The 25,966-nt window shown below is 43.8% G+C and overlaps 1 protein-coding gene across 5 annotated transcripts; it reads right to left on the bottom strand.

Annotated features, from left to right (window-relative positions):
• Positions 1-9,212: 9,212 nt before the first annotated feature.
• Positions 9,213-22,406, bottom strand: UBE2B (ubiquitin conjugating enzyme E2 B). Of its 5 annotated transcripts, none has more exons than XM_052816518.1 (6): positions 22,298-22,395; positions 14,896-14,976; positions 14,132-14,157; positions 12,979-13,068; positions 11,432-11,520; positions 9,213-10,608 (listed from the first exon to the last, which is right to left on the bottom strand). In XM_052816518.1, exons 1-6 carry the CDS (start codon positions 22,351-22,353, stop codon positions 10,480-10,482), a joined length of 471 nt encoding a protein of 156 aa, XP_052672478.1. In that variant the 5' UTR covers positions 22,354-22,395; the 3' UTR covers positions 9,213-10,479. The 5 variants fall into 5 exon arrangements, with proteins under 5 accessions (XP_052672478.1, XP_052672480.1, XP_052672479.1 ...); XM_052816520.1 differs by lacking the exon at positions 22,298-22,395 and adding an exon at positions 21,463-21,503; XM_052816519.1 differs by lacking the exon at positions 22,298-22,395 and adding an exon at positions 18,618-18,720.
• Between the last annotated feature and the right edge of the window lie 3,560 nt (positions 22,407-25,966).

Below are 25,966 nucleotides of genomic sequence, written 5' to 3'. Positions count from 1 at the left end.
TATTTACACTGTAAAGCAAAATGCTCTGTTATTCTTTGCTTAAGAAACACACTGATGAAAAAAGATGTTTCTCATTGTAATAGACTGTTAATTTTCAGACTTTATTATAATTGCTGAAATAACTGTAACTTCACCACCAATCTAATCTAGCTTTCAAACTCCTATAATGGTATTACTCACGTATTCATCAAACTGGATTCATTCACTGGATTGTTTGCACTAGAAATCTCCAGATAACCTGCTTACTCAGTGACGCTAGAGATATCTGTCAGGCCCTAATAGTTCATTTCCTGAATAAATGTTTCATAGACTCCATACTCTGAATGCAAAAAGAATAAAATATTCTTTTGATCATTCATTTGAAATATTTTCTTCATCCTGTAAAAATGAATGCAAACCAGCATGCAGTCAGCAGTAAGACAATTAAGTTGGTTAAACCAATATACAGAGATTTAATGACATTCTTTACAGTGATGTAAAACCAAAGAGTCTCACTCTTCTCCTGCATAAACCTGACCTCTATTTTACCAGGTTTAGGGATGAAATGTCCCTGAAGATGCTGCCCAAACTTTCCATTCAAGCTGAGTGCTCACAGCTAGTCTTGATGCCTTAGCTAGCTGGCACATACCATACACTCAATGTCTGGGCAGTCCCACCCTTGAGATCCAGGGCAGATTTTAAGATTTGTACCTGTACATGCCCAGTATTTCACCAATTAATATTGCCGTGAGTCCTGCCCTGCCCGTGCCGAATTCAGAAACAAGAAGTCTCGTGATTGACCCAGAGGATCTGTTTCTCATGAAATAAAAATACCAGAAAATTCTGTATTTGTTAACCCACACAGAAATGCTGTGATATTAATACCTGCAAAACCACGAGGAAGGCATAATTACAAGAGTTGTGAGTCCATCCCTCTTTAAGTGCATGTGCATCAGGAGAGCTAGAGAGCCAGCATGAGAGCTAGCCTGCTTTTCATGTTGACCCTCCATAACTCCTACCTGCTTGGTAAGCAAATACAGTTTGTGGGAAAGAACAAAAACAAGCAGCAATTTAACTTGGAGTACTTTAGAATACTTTGAAGAATCCTTTTAGAAATACAGAACTGCAGAAAAACAGAGGTGGAGATCACCTGGTCTATGAAAACGGTATTGTGTAACCTGGTTTTGGAGCTGAGATGCACCCACTGAGGACAATTTGGCTCCTTACTTCAGGTGCGCATAACTCTGTAATTATATTTTTTAATGAAATGTATAAATCGCCAAACTTATCTACTTATTTATTACAATGTTTGATAATTGATTAGCAATAGTGAGACCACTAGCTTTCTTGGCAGTAATTATTATTTTGTTATTTTCTTTCCTTCTGTGCCTGACTCTGTTCCCTGTCATTACCTGCCTTATACTTGGGCTGAAAGCCCTTCGGAATAAAGACAACGCACTGGCTTTGTTTGTGTAGAGCACATAGCATGTAGGCTCCTGGCCATGACCAGGAGTCTGAGACACTATAATAATTCAAATACTAATATGCCAACAGAATCCAATGTCATACATCGAGAACTTGTTTCCACTCTGCTTTAAAACACCAATAAATAAGAATTTTACTTGTGGTGTTGCTTATTTTGTTATGTATTTTTATCAAGGGAGCCAGTTGCCACAAGTAGAAGCCTGAGCTGGTTAAAGCTTATTTCAAGTTCATTTAAAATAAAGCACTCTCTCTCTAGACTCATACATCTTTACAAAGAAAATGGCAAGCAATCCAGAACATTCAAAGCATAACGACATTCAGATGTGTCTAGACATAAATAGCAACTTCTAAACCAAGAATTTGCCTCTGGAGTCTTTTCAGTAGGCCCTCAAATAGAAAATATTTAAAGGGAGACCATGATAGTATAATTTCTCTTTGTTTGAGGCAAGGATGGAGTGAATGTGTCATAAGGCACTAAGAAAGAACAAGAGAAATCTCAGTGAGCCAAAATGAAAGGACTTCATTATAGACAAAATCTGCACTCCATTTAAATCAATCATAAATCTGTTGACTTCAGTAGCCAAGGATTTCATGACACAGCTTCAACCAAAAACAATTTTCAGCACCATATTGTACAATTTGAGGCCTCGATTTTCTCTTTTTCTGTAAATTACTAAGGATCTTCATACACAAGAGCTGCAGGATCCGGCCATATGCCTATGGCAGAGCCCAGGCAGAGCCCCCACTGGAAGCCGTGGCTGGAGCAAGGCTCACCAGCGGCTTCCAACAACCCCTTGAGCAATATCGCAAACTCCCAGAATAGAAAAACTCTTTCTAAATGTGAGTATTACTTGGGATTTCTTTGTGTATTAGTAAGTCATTGGAATGTCACTGCTAACAAGTTAGTGTTTTAACAAATTTACATTAAAGAGTGCCCTCAAGAATAGCTGGCACACAACCGGCGATAGGGAGGCACTAACACTACCCGCTAACAGCACCCAGTCATACCACTGCTGACCTCTCCCAAGCAGGAGATGTGGGAGACTGAAACACTCTCCTCGCATCCCGGTTTCCAGGGAAAGACACCAGCAATGAGTGAAACAAGGAGAGATCTGCCTTTGCCTCGTGGGTTATCACACTGCAACCACACACACACCCCCTTATCTACAAACACAACAAGCTTGAAGCAGATGAATCGCAATGCAAAGACCTGTAACTTCTCCCGGTTTTCTTTATACAGAAGAGCAAGCACACAAACAAAACTAGGAACAACAAATTGAGTTCTCCAGTCTACTCCCTTTCCCACTTAATAAAGGGTATGCTTTGCTACCACTTAATTCAATGGAAAAATTCCTTTAGGTCTCCATGGGAACAGCATTGGGTCTATAATACTTAACTATAAGTACCAAATTCTATAAGCTTTGGCTGAAACTTTTTAGTGTCCTTTTAAAGATCTCTGCGGATAAAGAACTTCAGGCTCTGCAGTCAATAAAGTCAATGAAGCAGCTTTCACAGGCATCAAAAGTTCACTTTCAAACTTTTCTACAAAATAGTTACTGGAATTTGGGGAAAGCGAGCACAAAGAAAACACTGTAATAACTAACACAATGACCCTTTCAACAAGGAAAGTGAGCAGCCTTTTTAATGAAATTGGACTTAACATACGTTTGGACCAGACAGTGAAAGGAAATCTCTCACCAGCACATCACAAGGGCAATAATGTGTAAACAGATAATAGCAAGAGCTGTGTGGTTCATAATTAATTCAAAAGAGATGGCATTTCTGCCTTCTTCTCGGTTTTGGTCGGTCATTGAAGACAATTTCCCTCTCAGTCTGTGTGAAGTACTGTATTTCAGAACTAAATCCTTCTATTCCCATATAACGTGAAGTAATAAAAATAACAATATTTGCATTTCCTGGACGTTGTACTTGTGTGGCAGAATTCTGGACAAAACCCTGAACCCATAATCTTCTCTTCACATCCAAATAAACTTCAGAATGAACAGAAATATAAATAATACATAAGTGGTGATGATAACGAACAGTGTTATTAATAATCTGACGCTGAAACCGAGCAGTTCGAAATTCAACTCGGCTTTGAAAAGAACGTGGAAGTGTTCACTGATTTGTAAGCAAAGGTTTATCTAGGATAAAAATGAATGTGGGTCTCAGATGCTTGGGATGACCTTACTTTGACCAACTAGTTCCCTGACGAATACGTATTTAGGTTCCCCTTTGTGCCCAAGCTCCAGGGGTGCGGAGGTGTTGCTGTGCCAGGTAGAGCCTCTGCTCCAGCTGCAGTATCCTTTCCAGCTTCACGGCTCCCCAGCTCAGCCTATGGTATGTGTACCAAATTGGCAGCTGTCAGAATTATTCAGCTTAGAAATGAATCAGACACGGCAGTTAACGACCCAAATTGAAAAACAAGGAAAGAAACACAAGATCTTTTCAGTTACACGGGTTGAGGACTGATTACCCTGTGCTACAGGTGGAGGCTTGGGTAAGCGAAGCCTACCCACCTTCAATGCTAACGGCCTCTACAGCGAGGTCTCTAATAAATCAGTCAGCGCCATCATACCATAATACTGCCTTTATACTGTAGTTTGACCCAGCCCTGGCACATGTTTAAGGGCAAAAATAATTTATTTTATGACATCACTGAATTCCTGATTAAAACATTCACATGCTGGGATTTTAAAATGCACTTTCTTTTACTAACATTTTCGCTAGCTCAGAAAATCCCACGCTACGTGCTTTGACCACATCATAAAGAAAAAGGCTTCATTTTGGATGCTGAACAACATACACTGTTTAAGAGTAGCACGTTTACTTTCTGGCAGGATACAGCTTTCACACAGACCAGCTCAGAAATACAGCTCTGACACAAGCATTAAGAATGGATTCAGGCAGCCATGGAGGCTGGAACATTACCATTAGTGGGACAGTACCAAACACAGAAGATACCCTGTCTTAAAAATCTTTATTTTCAGTGCAGAAACATGGGAGAATGACAAGAAACCTTTAGGGAATATTGCAATTTCCATAGCTTGTGATGCTAATTACAGTCATTATCACAGAGTCTAAAAAGTTCTGCGTATTTTTTGTTCTCTGCTCATGGTAGCTGGGATATGAGACAAACTCAAGGTGCAATGACAATGTTAAGCAAAGAAAAAAAAAAACAAACCCAAACCCTAAACCCCAAACCCCATTTGTTTTCAATACTACTACTTAATTATTTAAAGTTTCTAAAATAATAAACTCAAAAAGCCCTCTCCTCTCCTATGTACATACATACACATGATCCAAGGTATATTATTTTCTAAAATGACAACTTCTATCCTTTGAATGCACAGCAAAAGCAGAGCAGCAGAGGGTTTTTAATGGGTTCTATTCTTTGATTCTACATATTTAATTTTTTTTTTTTAGATTTAGCTTCTTTTTCCTTTGCCTCTTACACCGTTCTTCTTTTAATATAAACGGATTTCTAGAGATTAACTGTGAAGAAGACTCATGTTCAACAAAACTGTCCACATGGGTACAATAATGCACAATTCTTCTTTGGTCTCCTAGTTTTGGACTGCTTTTATCCCAAAAGCTTTTATGAAATAAAAAGGAACGCCTCCTAAATCACTCACCACTCTGGCTGCATGGCATTCGTATGGCCCAAGGGCTGGATCCAAGCAAGGTTTATAACAGTGACTACTGCAACATCTGAGGTTACACCTTCTAAAGAAGTCAGGTGCCCTGAGAAGGATCCGCAAGCCATCGCTGGCACAGGCAGCAGGCAGCTGCCTGGAGTTGGGCAGTAGGACATATACCGTGTAGGAGACTGCCTTAAATCCTGCACTTCTCTGACCAAAGCCAGTGTGTTCAAAACGCAGGAGGAGGCACCATCCTGTTTTCCTGCACTTACACAGCAGTCAGAGACCTGAGTTTATTCCTCGTCTGAGGAATTTTGAACCCACAGTCTTCCCTTCCAGGAGAATACCCCAATGCTACAGGGGGGCACATGTATTCTGTACTCTGTTGAAGCGCTTCCGTTAGAAAGATTAATGAAATCAGGGGGAGAAGGCCAGATAATTGTTTTACCCAGTGACTTAAATAACAAATTATACAGAGTGCTGGAGCTGGCGCTGCTCACAAACACATGCCTGCCCGCTCATCCGGAGTCTCTGGTCACTCGTTTCCCACTTGCAGTCCAACCAGGCTCTCGTTCTTTCCTGCGCCGTGGAGCCCCATCAAAAGGAGAGGTGGAGAAACGCTGCCTTGCCAACTCACACATTACAGCAGATTGTCTGTTGATTACATCTCTCCTCTTCCAAAAAACAACTCTAAACAAATAAGGCATAGTATTTGCCTGGGACAGCTTCCACAAACAGTAAAATGCTCAAATAAAAACACTAGGTAGGAAAGCCTGGCCAGATGAGAAGGCTCTTCCTCTCCTCTGCATTTTTATATACATCAACAGCTGTTCTCACAGAATCTTGACATGCTAAACACAAAGTATTTAACTATCTGTCTGTGTTATCCTACCTGTTTTATTTTGAATAACTGAATGCCACCGTAGTGATCAGGGAATCTTCCTCTTTTCCTGTAAATTTTTTATTAGGGACCTCCTAATCTCTAAATATTTAAAGCTTTATTTGTTTGACACGTTGAATTAATTGACTATTAATACAAAACCTCCCACAAAGAAGCAACAGATATACCACCTCAAGCTGTGATGTCTTTGCTTCTCACAGCCTAAGGCCTCGATTCTGCAATTACACACATTTATCTGTACTATGGTGAAGAATCCCAATGGGACGACTCACACTAGTGAAGTTAATCACATCTGTGAAGATCTGAGTCCTGTAGTTTTGGCTTGGGACTGTATTTGGATGAGATATCTTCAGGGAACCAAGATCTGAAGAAACTAGCACCAGCAGTGCAGTGTTTGATGCTTCTTATGAATAACGTTAGTACAATAAACCTGAAGGCGAAGGTGTTCTCCTACTTGAAACTGACTGGGGAATTGCCATGAACAGCTCAAACCTACAGCCCTGCCACCAGCTTCCTCTTGACCTACACAAAACTACTGAAGGTCTGGATGCCTGCGCCTGTCCATCTGTAAAATAAGATGAATGACATGCATACACAACACAAAAGCACCAGGAGTAATTTTAAAGTGTCTCCAAAGTGATTTGAGATCTTTATAGGGAATCTCGTGGAAAAGAAGTGATTATGAACTGTTTAGTATCAGTGAACCAAAGCCCCGTGAGAAGATATAAAACCAAAACCTGTGTACCCATCAGCACTTCCTTAATTAATCCCGCTGTCCTAGCAAGCTTAGTGTATTACATTTCCTAATTAATTAACTAAAAAATCAAGCATCCCAGTACACTAGTTAAGAAATTATCTGTACCACAAAGTTTATCGTGACTATACTGTGCTCCTGCAAATCAGTACACTTGAACACTTCGGTCTTTAAATTTCGTCGGACTCCTGTTCTGTGTAGCATAAAGAGGGAAATAGCAGTATCCGCTCTTACGCTGTCCATTATCCACGCTCCATACCCGTCGTTTTGCCAACAGAAAGTTCTCGGGATGCCCAGGGGCACTGCGCGCGTTAAGGGCATTCTCGCTCTCTCCTGAAGGACGGGTGGATTACCCCTAATTTGCAACAGCCGGGTGCCAAACCAACGCCAGCACCGGTGAAACCCACCCTGTGCTGTCCCAGACCCATTTCTAAGCGACGCCTTCACAGGCGGTTTTTCGGCGGCCCACCTGTGCCACCGAGCTGCCGGCAGCCACGGGCGGGATGGGTTATGGCGGCTCGTCCGACACCGGGCACTTCTTGGGGCTTCCCCAGACCGCCTCTGCCCCTCGGCCTCGCACCGCAGCCGTTTGCCGCCTTCCACCGCTCCCGGGCCTGACTGACAGGGCAGGCCCGGGGGCGGGAGCACGGCCGCCCCGCAGCTAAGGCACGAAGGACGGCACAGCCCCGCGGCCTTGCCGCCCGCGGGTGCGGCCTGCAGGGTCTCGGCACCCCCGGGGTCCCGGCACCCCCGGGGTCCCGGCTACCGGCGGGGCCGCGGCCCTGAGGGGATGGCGGAGGCCTCAGGCGCGGCCCGCGGTTCGCCTCAGCCGCGGGCGCGGCTGCGCGCAGAGCGCCTGCGCGGGCCCCGCCTCCGCTCCTCCAGGGCAGACGAGGCGTGGGGCAGAGCGGCCGCGCAGGCGGAGGCCTTCCGGTGCCTGCGGAGGCGGGACGGAGGGGCCGCGGCACCTCTCCGCCTCAGGAGACCGGCAGGGACCGGGGAGAGCAAAGGCAACGGCACCAGCCCGAACAATCAACAATAAAAATGAACCAGCTGGTGATGTTTTCACACAGGTTTCAGGAGGAATCCGAGTCCAGGCCGGCCAGCATCAGCCAGCAGGAAGGGCAAAGCGAGGCGTTAGGCGGAGCGGTGATTGGCGTTCCTTCGCACCCTAAGCAATGGGCTCGTTTTGCCTGGTAATCAAATTAATTCTCTATCAAGTTTTCACGGGCTTTAACCCGTACCCGGTGAGTATTTTTCACGCGTGCTTTGGGAGGGCTCGCAGACGTCGCTGATCCTTTTTTCTTCGCCCTCGCCGCCCGCGGGTGGGACGCTGCGCCGTCTCCTGCGCACTCGACGACTCCCACCTCGCGGAACGCCGGCTCCTCTGTTCCAGCACCTCCCCACGGGTCGTCATCAAAAACCTGGATTTTCGCCATCCTGACGTTCGCATCCCAATTCCGCAGTCGTCAAAATCCAGTCAAACTGGGGAACGTCCTGCCCCACCACACACCAGGAACACGGTAACGACCTTCCTCCATGGGACAGCAGGACATCTTCCACCCGGACTGTAACTACTCACTGTAGGCTCCAAATTCTGCCTACAACGGAGAACGCTCATGCCTTCACACGCATGCGCGTGCCTATACGTTGTGCCCGGGCACAGGCACTCTGAGTTTGCTGCACTGATGGCTAATTAAACCTCCTTCTGCTCCAGTTATGTTTCTCAGACGTACACTGCTTCCACCCCAGATACACAAAAACATTTTCTGAGTTTCATCAATCTATAACTAAGCTAAACTGGCTGTTCAGGAATAATCAAATTAACGTGGACTCCAACCAATGGCAAATCTCATCTCACACACATCAAATGAACAAAAATAAACACTGAAACAGGAGGCAAAATTAAGAAAAATCTTCAAAGTTTAGACATTCTTAGAAACAGGAAGCTTTTCCATATCATATTTGTGAACAAAGTCTTTGCACTGATGCTGCCTTAAGCTACCTAACACCGCTTTGCTGGTGGTACTGTAATTTCACCATAGTCAAAAGGCAAACTGGATCCTTTGGGGTTTCTGTTAATAATTATACATAGATTGAAGAATTCTTAAACACAAATTCACTGACTCAAGGAAAGCAAACTGACTTATCAGGATTGTAGTTCAGTATGACTTCGCACAATGGTTTCTAAGCCTTTGCACACTAACTACAGTTTTCTAACAATTCTTATATAAGGTAGAATAGTTTTGCTCTGCAGGCTACTGACACAGAATGGTCTGACTAGTATTCTTACTGCAGTTTCTAAACTGAATAGTGCTGCTCCTATAAATTACAGAATGTGAGGTGTGAATTGATATTCCTGTTTCACTGTGTTAACAGAGACTAACTTTTTGGTAATTACTATTGCTGATAAATGACATTTTCTCCTCTAGCTGAAATAAACTTCCACTGCTTTTCAGGCAACACTGAGCTGTATTTTGAGATGCGATTTGGGGGTTTTAATACATATGTAATGCTGATTTGAATTATGACAAAGGGATTACAGTTTTGCTGCTGGGAGGAAAAAAAAAGGCCTAATTCTTTACTGTAGTCATCCAGCCTGGTTTACAGACTACAGTAAGAAATTACCACATCAACATTTACAAGAACAAAACCAAACTTCTTTAAAACTGGCAACCTAAGAGTATGTGGAACCTCTGTGACATGGACACAAGACCTGACCATGTGGTACACAGCCAAGTTTTAAAGAGTAGCTCCATTAAATCTGCAGGCATGTTTTCTTCTGTTGGCGATTAATTTTTTCCCTACCCCCAAGGGAAACTAATGGGACACCTCTTTAATCATTAGAAGATACTCAAAACTATATTACAGTATCAGTATGTGAATATAGGACAGATTTAGATGACAACATTTTACAACTTGGTAAAATACAATCTCCCTGAAAAATAAAAGTTATTAGAACACATTATCATCAAGCCTGGTCATCCAGGTCCTGTTTGCAACTCTGCCGCTGGTTTAAAGTGGGACTTTCAGCAAAATAGTTACATCTGTTTCCCCGTTTGTCAGTTGGCAGCTGCCAATACTTCTCTTCCTCATACAACTGAGGAGGCACAGAATCAAGTTAAGCTCTGGTGCAGAAGCAGAGACGTCCAGTGAAGACAGTTACATCATGGATTAACTTCTCTGTTTGTAAAGTGCATGGTATAATCAGCATGTACCAAAAGGAAAAATGGACTAAAAATGAGCCCTTTGAAAGAGATACAGAGTGAGAGCAGAATGTCTTGCACTAAGGTTATGTATTTAACAGTTTTACATGAAATATTTATATATAAAAACTTTGTTAAGTGCTTCTTCTCCAATTTAAAAATCTAAAGAATTCAAAAATAAGGCATTCAATATTTGAAAAAGTACAGATTTACAAAATGTGTATATTCTGCCATGAAAACTCCACACCAACATTATACACTTGGAAAAAAAATACAAACAGGATATATTACAAATTTATGTAGCAATAACTTAGTTCATACCATGCAATAAAAAGTACGTTAATCAAGATACACAAGCTTTTAAGTTTCCTAAACTGGAGGGCTTAATTCCATTTGCAAATGAGTTTTTATGCAAATTCTTAGAACTGTGGCACTTGAAACTTCTGGTAGCCTTTCTATTGAGAGTTAAATTGTACATAATGATTATGAGGATGGAGAGTAACAAAGCAGCTGTTACGAATCATTCCAACTTTGTTCGACAATAGCTGAAACTCTTTTCTCATATTCGCGTTTGTTCTCCTGATAGAGTTGTGCCGCCTGACTGTTTGCTGGACTGTTTGGATTAGGTTCATCAAGCAGAGACTGTAAAAAGGGGAAAACAAAACGTGAGACAAACCAACACATTTTAAATCAGGGAAAAAATCAACTTACAACTTTCAAATCAAATGTGTTTCAGGAGACAGACACGACTAATAAGAGCCCAACTGAAAAAAAACCCCAACAGTTAAACTCATGGTTAGGCACCCACAATTACGCTACTGAACCTCAAATTATATATTGCATAAGCATTAGCACTGCGTATACTTCTAGGTTCACAAACCTAACAGATACGTGGTCATTTGTGCCAGTTAGCAGTATTGCTAATTGATGATAACTGATTATTTGGTAATTACACTACTACTGTCATCCAGGACTAAAGAGGGGCTTAAGATGCCTCCTACAAAACTTCCCTGTAGAAAAGTAAAAACAATGACACAGGAGAAAAGAAAATGTACGTTTTTGCTGTGCCAGGCTATTTTTACTTATTCCAAGTAAAGCAGGTTTCAGCAGTATTGTCTCCTTGAGGACTTCATAGGGCAAGGCTTCACGATAAAGTCTGGTGTTTCAAACACTAGGCAAATTCCTACATCTGATGTCCTATCTTGACTAAAAACAGTTAAAAAGGAATCCAAATCAGTAACAGTTTTCCTGTAAAAAGTATCTAATGGCACTTTTGTAGCTCAAAATTAGTGATTACACAGGTCAGCACCTTAACCTTTATTTGATCTAAAAGGCTACTGCTTAGCTCACAGGTATTTGAAGTCCCCCTTGACACAGATACCTGCTAGCCACATCACTGAGCTCCATATTTGGGAGTAGAGACTAACACCACTACAGTTACTTGATAAAATAGATGTAAAGTTACCTGAATTGAAGTTAAAATAGATGAAACATCGTATGTTGGACTCCAGCGATTCTGAAGAATATCTAAACATATGCTACCATCCGCATAAACTGTAAATACAACATAGGTATCATTTAGAAACTATCAGATTTATTTTAGTTTGCTTATTACATACTGTTCAAGGCAGAGCTACTGTTCCAATTCAGACTGTGCTTAAATTAATGCTTTAGGAAAGAGGACAGCAGTTATGTCTCACAATTTTCGGTAGTCTGACATCCTGTATTTTGAAGGAGATGTATTACTGGCAGTAACAGAACACTTAAGTGGAAGAGAAAGAAGGTCTAAAGATTATGGCATTAGCACAGGAACTGGTAGACTTGGTTTCTTGCTCCTCTTGTGTGACTGGCCCAGATCCACACAGAGGTGAGGCCTCCCGGAGAGCAGCGAGCCATTTATGGCAGGAGTGGAATCCGCTGCACCAGCCGTGGATCTCTCAGTCTGAACAGGCTCACGCACTGAATGGCGGGAGTTCTTGCCCCGCTTTCACATACTGTACGCTCACTGTGAGAGACACTAAGGCAGACAATAGAAAATACTGAAAAGTCTGCCTGAAACCCTACTTCTGTCTGGATACTTATCAGTAGTCTTAATACGAGAGCCCGTATGAAACTGAGACTCGCCACTCACCAACTTCCTACGCCCTAGTCTTCTAGCTTGTTCATGCGAGTAAAAACCAACAAATGACAAAAACCCTGTCAGAGGCATACTGGCCTGCATGTTACGCGACAGGTGAATGGTTAGATGGCACTGTCTAAAAAGTCACAGCACCGAAGCCAAGGTCAGCCTCTGTTCAAAGAGGGCTCAAGCTACAAGAAATGCTGAATTGGCTTATGCTGCAACCCTCAAATTGAATCTATACTCCCCTTTGCTACAGAGGGGCTTGGAAAAGTAGAAGGCATGGTTTGTGTTTTCTGCATGCAGGAATAACTGGATAAAACCTATTAAGTGCTGGAGCAGGAACCATGGCACTCTCTCTCGTAAGGCTGCCCTCACCATTGAGTTTGGGTCAGCCGCCTCCTCTGCACTCTCCTACGACCGTGCATTGCGACCTTCTTCCTTGTGCTAGTACTGGTTGGTACAGTGAACCAAGCAAAGGCATGGAATGGGCTGAAATCTAGCCTGACAGAAATAAATAACATTTGGCTCGATCAGTTCCCTACTCCAATTTACGATGTGGCTGCACATAGACGATTGCTGTTAAATGGAAGGGGGCAGGAATCTGCAACCAGAATTGCCTCTTTAAGCCAACCTAAGTGCAGCTGCTGCTGAAAATGCTCACAGGCTTTGCTACTGAGGCTATATATTGATTAGAAAGAGACAGATAGCTGCTTCTTAATAGCATAATAATTCTTAATTTTTCATCAAGCAGTTGCTGTCCTAGGCATCTACTTAGGAGGTAGCAATGAAGAGAGATGGAGAGCTGTTAGGCATTCTGGAGCTTTGCAGAATACATGACCACACCGTAATATTTAATGGGTATTACGGCTAAATAAAAATGATTTACTTACCATTTGGATGGAACATTTTTGATAAAAACCTAACAGTTGGAGGCTTATTTGGATATTCTTCGGAAAATTCTATTACTAGTTTAAAAGTACCTGTCCAAACAAACATAAATACAATCAGATAACTAACACCAAAAGAACACCTCCAGGAACATATACAGCATCAGCTAATTTATCTGCTCCATGATCGGTATTGCTTCTCACCATTATATAAACAAACAACACTGGGTCTGGTTTCTTTTCATATATTTCAAGTGATAATGGAACTACTACTCTAGTGATAGTAATAAACCCAGCAGCAGCAGCTAGGTGGAAGCTTGGAGACTCACTGTATACATGGCAAAGGCAGCCAGATCCAACATCAATCATCCCACCACCCTCACCTTTTTTCTGTGACCCAACATGCCGGTTCCATGGACTTCAGTGACTTTAAGGTGTTTCATTAAGAAGGCACTGTGGTGCCAGCAAAGAAACGCTGGAATTTCATAATCGGCAATCTCAGTCTTTGGAGCTCGTGACTGATTCACTGAAAACCTTTATTATGGATCAGTGAATAATTTACTGTAACTCCTCCAACCCAATACAGAGAAAAACCCATCTGCTGCCGATTACTGCAATAATACTATAATTATTAAACTCATTATTCCTCATATGCCTAAGGGAGCTTCATTACACACCAACTTTCATGTTTATGTACAAATTCAGTATTCCCTCCCCCTCACTGAGTTCTATATTCAGAACAATTGAAGATCCTTCACCTGTTCTTCATTAGGAGAACAGAGATGAATCAAACATGCCACAAAGATGAAACCAGAAAAGCACGCTGTCTTGTTGAGCTTAGCTATGGAGATGTGAAAACACATCTGGCAGCATTAGACCAACTTCCCCCACTAAAAGCTCTAGTGTATATGTATAAACAAGTCTTGGTATAAGCACTGCTTCATAGCTTTCTAACTAACCATCAACCACTATGACAAGACACTGCTTACATCAAAATACATATTTTTATAGCCAACAAGACCTTACTCCTTCACTTGCTTGCTTAGTTTGTTCCAGATTATATACAGATAACATCTATTATTTTTTCAAAGCAGAACAATGTTCATACTGGCAATATTTATAAGAATGACAGAGGATATAAAAGTTAGCGGCTTACCATCTTCAAAAGGTGTCCCTTCTGGCCTGAAAGGTTTTAAAAATAAACTCCAGTTAAAAATGATCATTACCTACTTCTTAACAGGCACAATGAATTTGTATCATCTTCTTCATCCTCCCCAAGATATAGGTAGAGGCAATAATTTAAATATTTAGAGAAGTATCCAGAGGCAACCTCTGAGCGCTTTGGCATATCTAAGACACTTTCCCATAGCCAATCTGCTAGTTGAGATATCTACTTTATCATCATGCCAAACAATACATACGCCATTATGTGACTAGACTGAAATTAATGAGCAAATTACTAGCAAGCATTCTTCAGTTTTATGAAAGGATACTAAGCCAGTTCCTGTTCTGTAGGATATCTAACATAACTTTCTAGACAGAACCGGTACCGTGTTCTACTGGGAATCAATCCAATCACTGCTAATACATCTGGATTTAATGGCCAAGAACATGCGGCTCTTATGTACTTTAAAGAGGAAGCTTGCTTTTTCATAACCCAACTCCTACACAGTCTAACCTATTTCTTAAGCCGTATGCAAGCTTTATTCAAAAAAGATGAACAAATTCTAAATTTTTCTTTCCTATGCATTCTATATTACCCCTGAAAACAGATTCTTACCACAACAGCACACTTGGTCATTTTTCCAAGTTTCCTGACTTTATGTACATAAAATAAGAGAATCATTGTAAAAACGAAACCCAGGTTTTGTTATATTTAGCCCTTTGATATAGAGTTTTATAGTGATCAAAAACTCTTACCCAAATATAACTGCATTCCATTGCATTATATTATTCTCAGATGGTGCACCACTGACACCCACAGGAGGGTCTTCTTGCAATCTAAGAATTATAAATATAGAATAACAAGCCTTATATAAATGAAATACTTCCACCTGCAAGTATAATTTAACAGTAATATCCAGAATTTGTAAATATTTTCTCATTCCAAATCAGAAGGTACACAAAGCATTACACACAGATTATCAATACTCCGCAAGACAAACCTACAAGGTGATGCACATCGAGATTTTCTCACGTATTACACCAACACGCTACAACAACCCAACAGGTTAGATTAAGTGTGCAGGGAGCAAAGCATTAACTCTAAGAATTATTTAAAGCACCACGTACAGCTGAGATTTACAGTACGAGATAGCGAACTGTGGAAGAGCAATTGTTGCTGCCTGCCACAATGAAGAAGAGAACAAATTGCAGCCACAAACAGGAGCTGAAAACCAGCCAGTGACACTTACACAGCCCACTTGCTGGGACTAAGCGCGAGTGACCATCAGTGGAGCTTTTCCTGCATTCCCAGATCCGTATGCGCGTGTGGCTAAATTTGGTATAAGCCTATTTTGACTGGCAAGCTGATTGCTTCAAAAGGGAGCAAGGGGAAAACCTGTGTACTGCTTCCTCTTACCAGTTCAACAAATGTGTTTATCTCTAAAGTAATCATGTAAACATTTTGAATTCTTTCTAGTTCCTTAATCCTTGGACTAAGGAAAAGCACGTTACGTATCGAAAGCCACATAAACTTGGGCCAGACAGAAATATGTATCGCAACCAAAGGATGCAGATACTGTCCTTCTGCCCATCCTTCTGTATACCAATGTTTCTGCTTAAAGGTCACCTAAGACCCTGAACAATGCAAACCAGGAAGCCCCAATCACCTGATGAGCAATTTGCCTGATCAAACCCCTTTGGTGACAGCTCCTACCTACCCCGCCTATTCAGCCTCGAGTTACGCAAGAATAAAGAAAATGCTGTGACTGCCCTTGCTTCGAAAGCAATTCTTCAGCGTTAAGATGAGGTTTGACCACATCACAGTACACTGTTATGAGCAAGTCACCACCAAAAGCCCTGCAGACCAAGGGACAAATTCTAAATAAATGTCAGTGTGTAAATGCACATGTATTCAGAGTTGACACTGGTATACAGCCAGTCAATTCTCCTGCACTTGCACTGCCTAAGTCTGTGGTGAAACTGCATGTGTATATGGACGCTGAGCAATGGCGTTGCCCTACAGACACAGCCCAGAAGCAGGGCTCGCTCCATTTGCAGCTCGGATCGCCTCTGAATTCTGTGTTTACATCCTTGCTCTCTGAGCACACACAGTTCAGACAGCTTAGTATCAACAGCATAAACCACCTACTATTTTGGTCAGGGAGAGCAGGAACAGGACTTCTTCCTATGTGACAGCCAGGCTGTACGCCAACAATAATGCCTAAGCGTTCAGCCTGACAAATGCATCTGAAGGATGACTTTGGTTTTTAGACCAATTTAAAAGCTCACGTGCACCCTGCTGTCAAAGGGTCTAACTACAGAAAGGTTGTAGCAAGGACTGGAAACGAGCCTGATCTGAACAGGGCCCAGAAATCTTTAACAGCTAGGGAAAAATGTAGTCTTTGTAGCCCCTTTTCTAACAGGAAAAAACCAAACAAACAAAAAACCCCCTTATTTTTCTGTTGGTTTAGTCAAACAAATTAGAGGAGATACAAAATCTGTTGAAATGTTCTCTCTCCACTGCTCTTGACAATCACAGTTTGCAAAAGGAGTTTATATTTAAAGAAGTGAATCAGAGTTCACAGCACGCGGTCTGCTTTTTCAGTATGAGGTACAAGTAACATAAGGCTGAACAAATACATAACTTAAAGTAGGAAAGAGAAGAGTAAAAAAAACTGACATGAAAAAGTTACATAAGTTTTAGGGTATCAAAGTTGTCATTTATTTGATAAATAAATTTGATTTATTTTGTGTTTACTTGGCTATACTTCACAGCTTTAGTCTTCTCTCCACCTTAAATTTCAAAATTATTAAACCAGTCCTTCTACAATTATAAAATCATAAAACCCACATCTGATTGCAATCTTGAAAAATTACTTAAGTCTCTCACCCTGAAAAAAATCACTGGTTCATGTCATCTGTGTAACTGAATACAATAAAAAAGACTGAATATCCTGTTTTGATTTGAACAGGAATCAAGCAACACCCACTTAGCAAACACCAACACCCAAATACAACAGAAAAAGTTGGCTCCACATCTCAAAAACATCCAACTTTTTGTAGATTCACAAATCAGGCTTTTACCACTGTAGCTTTACATGCAGTCACATAAAGCAACTACAATACGCGTCAACTGTTTACTGATGTATTTTCAGGTACTGGTATAACATAGCTAAAAAAAGAGACACTATCAAAGCTGACTCATCAACAACAACTTACGAGTGACTCCAGTCCAGGGAAATCATACGACATATTGTAAAGCTTACAGAAGAACCCCCCACCTTTTCCTATGCTCTCGGTTATAAGTGTGTTTACACGTCAGACTGGAAAGAAATTATTTTAGAGTCTGTGGTTCGGTCATTACCATTTAAAAGAGTGCAACTAATAACTGCTTCTGTAGCAGTTTGTATATATTATACAGAAGATTCCTCATGACTGAGAACCTTAGACAGAATAGCATGCGCATAAAAACATTAAAGGGCGTTTTGCTTTTTATTACATACAGGCAAATGAAGCGTTTGCCAACTCTTTGCGCTTTGTTTTTAGATGCCCGTCCCGAACTGTACTTCTCTTCGGAGACCGTCAGCCCGAGCGGCCTCAAACGGATCTAAAGCCCGGTATGTTCAGAAAACTGGGCCAAACACCTTCGGTATTCAAAGGCTCGTGTCAGGGAAGGGAAGGGGGTGCGGGAAGCACGGCGCAAGCCTTCGGCCTCGGCCAGCTCCGCACCGCCGGGCCCTCCTAGGGCAAGGGCACCTGTAAAACACACTCCCCCCGAACCCCGACACCTGACAGCCCGCTCCGACAGCCCATCTCCCGCCCGACTAACACCCCCCCACCCCCCGGGGAGGCTCCCCCGACCCCCGCAGGCGGGGAGGCCGGGTCTGCCCGTGTTTTGAAGGCACCAACTTCAACTTTTATCCTCAGACGCCCCCAGCCGTCGGCGCACGGGCGAGGCGGGGCGGCCGGGGCCGCGGCGCCCGGCACAAACAAAGCCGGCCCTGCCCGGCGGGGCCCCCCCCGGCAGGTACGGGGAGGGCTCCCCGAAGCGGAGGGGGGGGAGCGGGCGAAGCCGCTGCCTGGGAGCGCACCCCTGCCCCGCCGCCCCCACCGGGGAGGACCCGGGGAAGGGGGGCTCGGTGCCAGCCCTCGGTGCCAGCCCCCGTCCCCAACACAAAGGAGCTGGGGCCGGAGGGAACGGCCCGGGACACGCCGTGTCCCCTCCCGGCTCCTCGCCCTGCCGCTGCCCGCGGGCGCGGCCCTTTCCCTTCACCGGGGCAGCAGCCCGGTGGTGAGACCCCGAACCCCGGCCCCGCAAACGGCCGGGTCAGGCCCGCAGCCGGGCGGCTCCGGCTCTACCCGGGCAGCAGCGGCGGCGCTTCCCCCGCTGCCAGGCCGGCCCTGTCCCCCGGAGAAGGTGGCCGAACGGGAGGTGCCCGCTCCCGGCGGCGGGGCCGGGGGGGTGGGGTCCCGCTCACCTCTTGAAGTCTCGCATCAGCCTGCGCCGCGCCGGGGTGGACATGATCGCCGCGGGGAGGAAATAAAAAAAAAAAAAAAAAAAAAAGAAAAAGTCCGCGGCCGCGGCGGCGGCGCCGCCTCCCTCCGCCGCCTGCACAAACAACCCGCAATGGCGTCTCCCTCCGCGGGAGGCGGGCCGCGCCGCTGGGCCGGCCGACGTCGCGGGCGGCGGAGGGGAGGGGGACGCGGGCCGGCCCACCGCACCGCGGGGGGGGGGGGGGGGGGGGGGGGAAGGTGCGTGCGCGCAGCTCCGCGCCCGCGGAGCCGCTGCCGGCGTTTGGGAGAGGCAGCGGGAAAAGGTCTGCGGGATCGGAGCGCCCGGCTCCGCGCCGGAAGCTATATTTGTTTTGGTTTTTTTTTGTTTGTTTGTTTGTTTTAAGATGACAGTTTTGGGCTCGCACGAAGCAGATTTTAGGAGGGGAGCGACAGCAAGCTCTGCTTTTAGCGCGGAGCCCTCTGCGGCCGGGGAAGGGAAGAGCTGGCTTAGGCTGCGTGAGCGCACCGGCCTAAAGGCAAATGGATGTCGTCAGAAATCATTTCAGAAAAATACTTGTACCCCGTTGGCTTACGCTCTGAAGGGAAGGTGGAGGGGAACCAGGGAAGTGATGCTCCCCCCCTTTTTTTGTTTTTAATCCCATTTCTCCAACAGACTTGAGCAGACCTCTTTGAAGTCATGACCTAATTCTTACGCAGAGCCTGGGAAGTTAGCCCTAGAACTTGGATTTGTGTGACTGCATGCGCCTCCTTGCCTTTCTTTCACATGATTTTAAGGAGGTCAAAACATCATGAGACTCGTAATGAAGTAACAGAAACAAACACTGTCTTCTCCCTCTGCCCGTTTCTTTCGCCTCCGGCTATCCGTGTGCTTGAAGAGCATCAATCCTGGGTTTAATATAGCACAAAGCTCCTAACTGCTTTTTGCCAAAGTCCGTGCCAAGCCCGCGCTGCAGCAGCTCCACTGACGTGGGTTATTTTAGACACAGACTGACCTGGGCGCTGCTCTGAACCGGTATACCACACAGGTCAGGATTTTACCCTGCAAGGACTTATGCTCTGAACACTTTTTAACCCAACGTCCCACCTCAGGGAAAATATTCGGACACTAGAAGAGAGATGCAAGCATAGGAATTTACATAAAGCCTGGTACCGCAAGGGAGCAAGCTTTTCAAAGAGGCTTGGTAATAAGAAACTATCATTCCCCAGCCACTAAAACATTATTCCCCACACTAGTGAGAAATGGTTCCCGCCAAGCAATCCTCTCTTCTGGATTTTCCTCCTCCTCCTCCCGTCACACAGACGTTTTGATTTTACATTCCACTGCTGCTCCTCTAGCTTTATACAGTTTATATTTAGCCCCAGCTAATTGCAAGGGAGAAGGCAGACTGTAAAAAACAAACGCAAGCTTGGAACTGTGCAGATAATTAACATCGGTTTAACAACATTCATTATTTCGGTATTAACTCCCGCTCCGCGGCGATTGCCCAGACAGAGCAGTGAGAGCATCCCCTGCCCCAAGGGCAGCTCTCTATCTACCCTTGGAAGCTCAAGCCACCCTCAACGCCTCCCGCTCAGAGCTCCCCCGCAGGGCAACAGCCGCTGCCTGTGCAGGGAAAAAACAAAAAACCAAACCCCAAACACCGAACAAGAGTTAAATCTGAAATCCTGCGTTGTTTCCACCTGGCTTGGGAACTTTTTCAACGTCAGCTCAACAGCGACAATATTACTTCTTCCCTGACACCACCGGGGAACAGCATGTTGACATTATCTAATGGAACGTTTTCTCTTTAGTCCTGCCTGGCAGTTACACAGGTGTGGCTGGTAGTTTTATTAATAAATTGAAAGCTTTATTTTTTCCCTCTGAAGAACCAGCTGCAATTTCTGCTCTGTTGATTGTACAGCACACCTAGGTTTTAAAATGAAGTTAACTATATCCCAAGCTAGTTTCAAAAAAATCAGTCCCACTGTAATGATAAAAGAGAGGCTCTGCCCTTGCTAAGGTGGTTTAATAGGTCTCAAAATGAAATCCACACTAAATAACCACTTTAGATTTCTATCTGCTGATAATTATTTCCAGTACCTCCTTGCTTAATGAATTTAAGTGCATCACTGCCATTACTGTTTAATTCACTGTGGGCATTTTAGTTTAAACTTTTTCAATTTATCATATACTTGCAACCCACTGACTTCCAGAGCCAGGTGGAAACAACAATTTCAGAACTAACTTTTTCATTTGGTGTCTGGAGGTTTGGTTTTGGTTTTTTTTTTCTATGCAACCGTTAAAACTATCCACTGTAACGGTGCTTCAAAAACTTGGAAAAAATCCTTATGCAGTGTGCAGTCTAGAACATGAATGAATGTTTTCCTTCTACAAACTTCTTGAATAGTACTGAAATAGATATAACAACTTCCTGACCAGAAAGTTCATTCAAGTTCCATTTTTATCCCTATTTTTTTCCCCCAAAATGATATTTGATAGGGGATTACATTAAATAAAAAGGTAGTATTTTGCAGCACAGTCATTCTATACTAATCTTGAGTAAACACTACATATTTGTGTAGCATTTTGCAAAAGCAAAAGATTTCTAAGGTAACTTTGTCCCATCACAAGATGAGAAGGTTGAGAAGTAACAGTGAAAGGAAACTACTTGCTTCTCTGTTTGTTAAAACAAACCATCCTCCTAAAAACTTCATTTTTTTTTTTCCAGGTCACTCTCATGCTGCAGTGTCCCTCTGGGAACAGTTATTTATATTAATATCAGCCAAGCCCAAGACTCCAAAAATAGGGAAATGATTAAGCCAAGTCACCTGTTAGAAACTGATTTTGTTCTCATTCATTGCAGTGGCTGCTGAGGAGCTACACGGGGAGACTCTGCCACATGCCATGCCATGCTGTTTTTCAGGAGAGACGATCCTTCTTCCCAAAGCACTCGGGAACAAAGATAATCCACCAGGTCATGAGGCAAAGAAATGACTGATTTGCTCACCCTTAGCTCCAATATAGGAGCAAGTAAGCGGTGCCACAGTAAAGAGGAGAATTAAGGAGCTTATTTAATCCACACAGCAGCAGAGCTAGAAGCAGCCTCTGAAACCCCCACAGCCCATTGATTGAAGGGTGTTACTTCATTGTACTCCGATTCCCAGCCCATATTCCAGAGTCCCCAAGCCTCCTGTGTGCCTGTTACTGCCTCCAATCCCACTTCAGGTTTTCAAGAAAAATACCAGACTCAGAAAAAAATCCCTGTGTGGACCTACTCAACCTGTCCTCTTATTTTGACAGGAACCTATTGATGATTATTCGACTGCATTTCAGTGAAGCGTGCTCGTATTTACTTAGGGGCATACTACCTACAGGAACTGTAAGCACGACAAAACCCCAGAGCTACCACACCTGCCTCCCTCTCTCCACTACACCGGCTGACCAGAGGGTATTTAACACTCGTTCTAAGTGACTCCACTTCCCCACAGGCTCAACGCAGCCACCTGCTTCAGGACTTTTCAAGAATCTAAAGGAATTCCCTCAAATTTCATGTATGTAGTCGGTTATTTTCACAAAGACCGGAGCGGGGAGATGGCAGTTCTGCCTCTGGGGGCAGCAGTCACCCCTTTCACCAGCCCGGCGCTGTTGAACACCCTCCGTTACCTGACGCCACGACCCGCGGAGGCAACGGCGACCGCGTCTGCCCGACCAAGAGACATTTAACGACCGGCTCCCGCTGAGGAGAGAGCGGCAGCTCCCACCGGCGGGAACCGCCGTTCTGAGGGAGCGCGAGGCGGCGCCCCGCCCTGCCGTGCGCCTGACGTCACCGCGCCGCCGCCCCACCCGTTGCCATGGCAGCAGGGCCTGGCGGCGCAGAGCGGGACGGGAGGCCCGGCGGGACGGCCCCGGTTCCCGGCCCCGGTTCGCCTGTCGTCCCTCCGGAGCGGCGGCGCCGAGGCTCGCCGCAAGGAGAAGCGGGTGCTGGGGGCGCCGTCCCTCCGCAGCCCCCGGCGACACCGGCCTCGGGCCCGGGCCCAGCCCCGCCGCGCTGCTGGCGGGGCCTAGGCCGCAGGCGGGGCCGTTCCCAAAACTACCAGCAGCCATTTTTTGGAACAGGGCGATGGGGCAGATAGGCGGGCGCCCTTCCCAGTCACGCTGGTCGCACCTTTTATTTTTTTTCTAGAAGATGGGAATGGATTTATTTTATTTAAAATTTTCATTCCGCATTTTAAATGGCATGCGTTTAAAGGTGGGGTTTGGAGAGGCCTCTGTGAATGAGTGTAGAGCTGGTTCTTGTCTGCCGCCAGACGTGTTTAGAAACGGCGGGACCCAGGGGCTGGGAGCCTCAAGGGCTTGCAGAAGCATTTAGGATAGTGTGAGCGCTGCTGTCTGCAGGTGTTACTCCTCTTGAAGCGCTGTCTACAAATGCATATTTAAAGAATTGCATGTGCCCCAAATTAATTAAAACTCTTGTCCTTCCATGAAGAAATAAGAACAGATTCAGATGTACGAGATCCTTGACAAAGCGGGAGAAGTTAAAGAACAGCAGTGAAGTGCAAGCATGAGGACAAGGGACAGACAGCGGCTGTTAAAATATTGTATGAGAAATCAGAAAAATCTGTTAACAAAACCACAATGAGGGGCGTAAAGTTTCTATGGGTTAGCAGCTTTAAATGCGTAAAACAAGGGGGAAATGGCTTGAAAATTAGACCTCCATCATTGCCAGGGTAGGTGGTGACTTGTAGGCTGCTCTGTGCTCAAAACAGCATGAAAAAATATCGTTTCTACAATACCTAGCTGCCAAATATAATGAGTATCTAAAGTAAATTTAGAATTTGGAGACAAAGTTTGGAAATGACGTTGGCAAAAGGAGTCCGGGTTTCAACTAAGCAGTGGAAGAATATGTGTGAGTTCTGCTGAGTTACTAATTATCTGCCTGGGTGTTGTTGCTGTGAGTACTTCTGTACCAGAGCTCTTGCCTGCCCTCAGCACAGGAGAGGGAAAGCAGAACTGGCCGAAAGGCTTCCCCTCTTGCTTCTGCAATTCGAAGGTCAGCATTGCAGCTCACACTGTGTCCTGCCCCAGCTTCCCCAGCTGGCTTTTTTTGTCAACTGTGGGTTACATCACTTTCCTTGGCTCTCTTCCCAGCATCCCCAGTGCACACTGGCTGCAAAAGGGGCGGTGTATTTATTATACCAGTTCCCTGCCACCCCTAAACAGAAGAGGGATTATCTGCAAATATTTCCTCGCAAAGATATTTCAGCATTGTTACGGTGCAGTGGGGAGATCTCCCCTAAAAGCTCAGTGGTAACTTTTGAGTTTACACCTGTGTCCATGAAAGTCTGCAAGAATTTTAGTCTGGATGTAGGTTGTGTTGGATTTTCTCCTAGCCAGAGATACCAGCTCACTCCGATTTAATTGAACTTCTGCAAAATATGGGAACGATAACTTGTAGTAAGATTACAAGGTCATAAATTTCAATTCTTACTTTTCGGCTGTATATTCAGCCCACTTCCACTCTTTGCAGTAACTGGATGTTTTAAAAATGTAGTTCTTATCAATTTTTAATTAGGCATAATGGCACATTTTGCCATATGGGTCCCTCAACTTCTCTCAAAGTTAGTGTATGCGGAGGCCTTACCTCTAAATGCAGACTGATGTCCTGGTTCTCGGTGGCATTAAGGAGATGTGGTACCATGGGGAGTGTAGCCCTCAATTAAAAAAAAAAAAAAAAGGTAATTAAAAGGACAGATACTTTTGTACTGAGTTAAAACTAGCTTTGGTTTGGTTTTAACCTAAAGCAGCTTCAAAATATCAACAGATAGGAATGTAAAAATTAAATGGTAAATGGACCTCAATGTGAAATAGTACATGTTATTAATGTGATTCTTTGAATATGTGAGTTCTTACCTATGATTGATTAGTATAAGTAAAATGCATTCAAGAGGTTATTTTTTAAGCTAATGAAAAGAGTTGCTTGTGTCTTTGCTGTATTCCTGGCTCAGCAGTATTAGTTCAGAGTCTGGAGATGCATTGTGAAAAATAACTTGGTAAATATGTTTGAATATTGGAGGAAGGCTGACGGAGAAGAAACAAAGACTTTTAGCGTATTTTCAAAATAATGTCAATCTTTAATTAAGCAAATTATAGTTCTTGTTATCAACCTTTTAAAGAGGAAGGCTATATGAATTGAAATAAAAAGCCATGGTAGAAAGTGTTTTTCTTCTTTTACCAACAGTGATTTCATCATAAGAATATTGTCAACCTGATTCATGTATTTAGGCAGAAAAAAAAGACTTCACTTGGTGTTTGAATTTAATCGATCATACAATTCTAGACGAGCTCCAGCATTATTTCCATGGATTGGATAACAAAAGGTTTAAAAATACCTTTTCCCATTACTACAAGCAATCGAGTACCATCACAACAATAATGTAAGAACTCACTTGAAAGATTGATCATAAATAAAATGTTATCGCTTTCTGATCACACCTTTTTTTGTAGTGTTTTGTCATACAGATATCAAAAGTTTTAATTCTTTATTGAGAAAAAGGTTTTGTTTCATAGTTTAAGACTTCCAGTTGGCTTGAACTGATCTGCCGAATTGGAACAATACAGTAAAGAGATATCAGACTAGATGATCGGAGGAGTACTTGGATAGTAGTAGTGCTTACTACTGCAGAGTATTTGGACCCATCTCTGAAACTCTGAAGAGAGAAAAATATTCAGTACTTTATCCAGCCCATTGCATTACTACCTTGCCAGCTGTCTTCCCTGCCTTCCCTTGTCCTGCTCCCACCTTGTCCTTCTCCTTCGTGCTGTCTCATCAGTTTTAATCACTTTTGGTTTGTCCTGATGTTGATGGGTGGGGTACTGTGCAGAAATCGGTACTGTACTGTGCAGAAATCGGTACTGTACTGTGCAGAAATCCTGCTCTCTTTCACTCATCATCTACATTAAGCAGTTGCTAATTGTAGTAGTATCAGGACATTGATGACTTTGGGAAATGAGGGCACTATGTGCCTCACGGAGCCAATTCTGAAGTAGCAGGAGGGTTCTTTTCAGTCCATGCTTTCATGCCTTGAGAACTTCTAAAGCAAACTGAACCTTATTAAACTATTTTGGGGTTTTTTTGGTGGTTTCTTCCTTTTTCTTTTTTTTTTTTCTTTCCTTTGTCATACACCATGATGTCAAACCTGAGAATATTTTGTTAACACAAAGTGGAATTACTAAACTTTGTGATTTTGGTTTTGCTTAAACATTAGCTACCCCTGGTGATGCTTATACAGATTATGTGGTTACGTGATGGTACAGGGCTTCTGAACTGGTTTT

The sequence above is a fragment of the Harpia harpyja genome, chromosome 20 (genome assembly GCF_026419915.1).
Source record: "Harpia harpyja isolate bHarHar1 chromosome 20, bHarHar1 primary haplotype, whole genome shotgun sequence".
NCBI classification, from domain to species: Eukaryota; Metazoa; Chordata; class Aves; order Accipitriformes; family Accipitridae; genus Harpia; species Harpia harpyja.
The sequence above is the reverse complement of the archived record's forward strand: the minus strand, read 5'-3'. Positions and strand labels throughout refer to the sequence as shown.

Excerpts from the sequence above, each read along its gene's own strand:
- UBE2B (XM_052816518.1), bottom strand. The coding sequence starts at position 22,353 with ATGTCTCTTGGTCGGGCAGACGCGGTCGCCGTTGCCTCCGCGGGTCGT. Across the intron at positions 14,977-22,297 it reads TCCGCGGGTCGTGGCGTCAG|ATTGCAAGAAGACCCTCCTG; the intron begins GTAACGGAGGGT and ends TATAATTCTTAG. Across the intron at positions 10,609-11,431 it reads CTATTTTAACTTCAATTCAG|TCTCTGCTTGATGAACCTAA; the intron begins GTAACTTTACAT and ends CCCTTTTTACAG.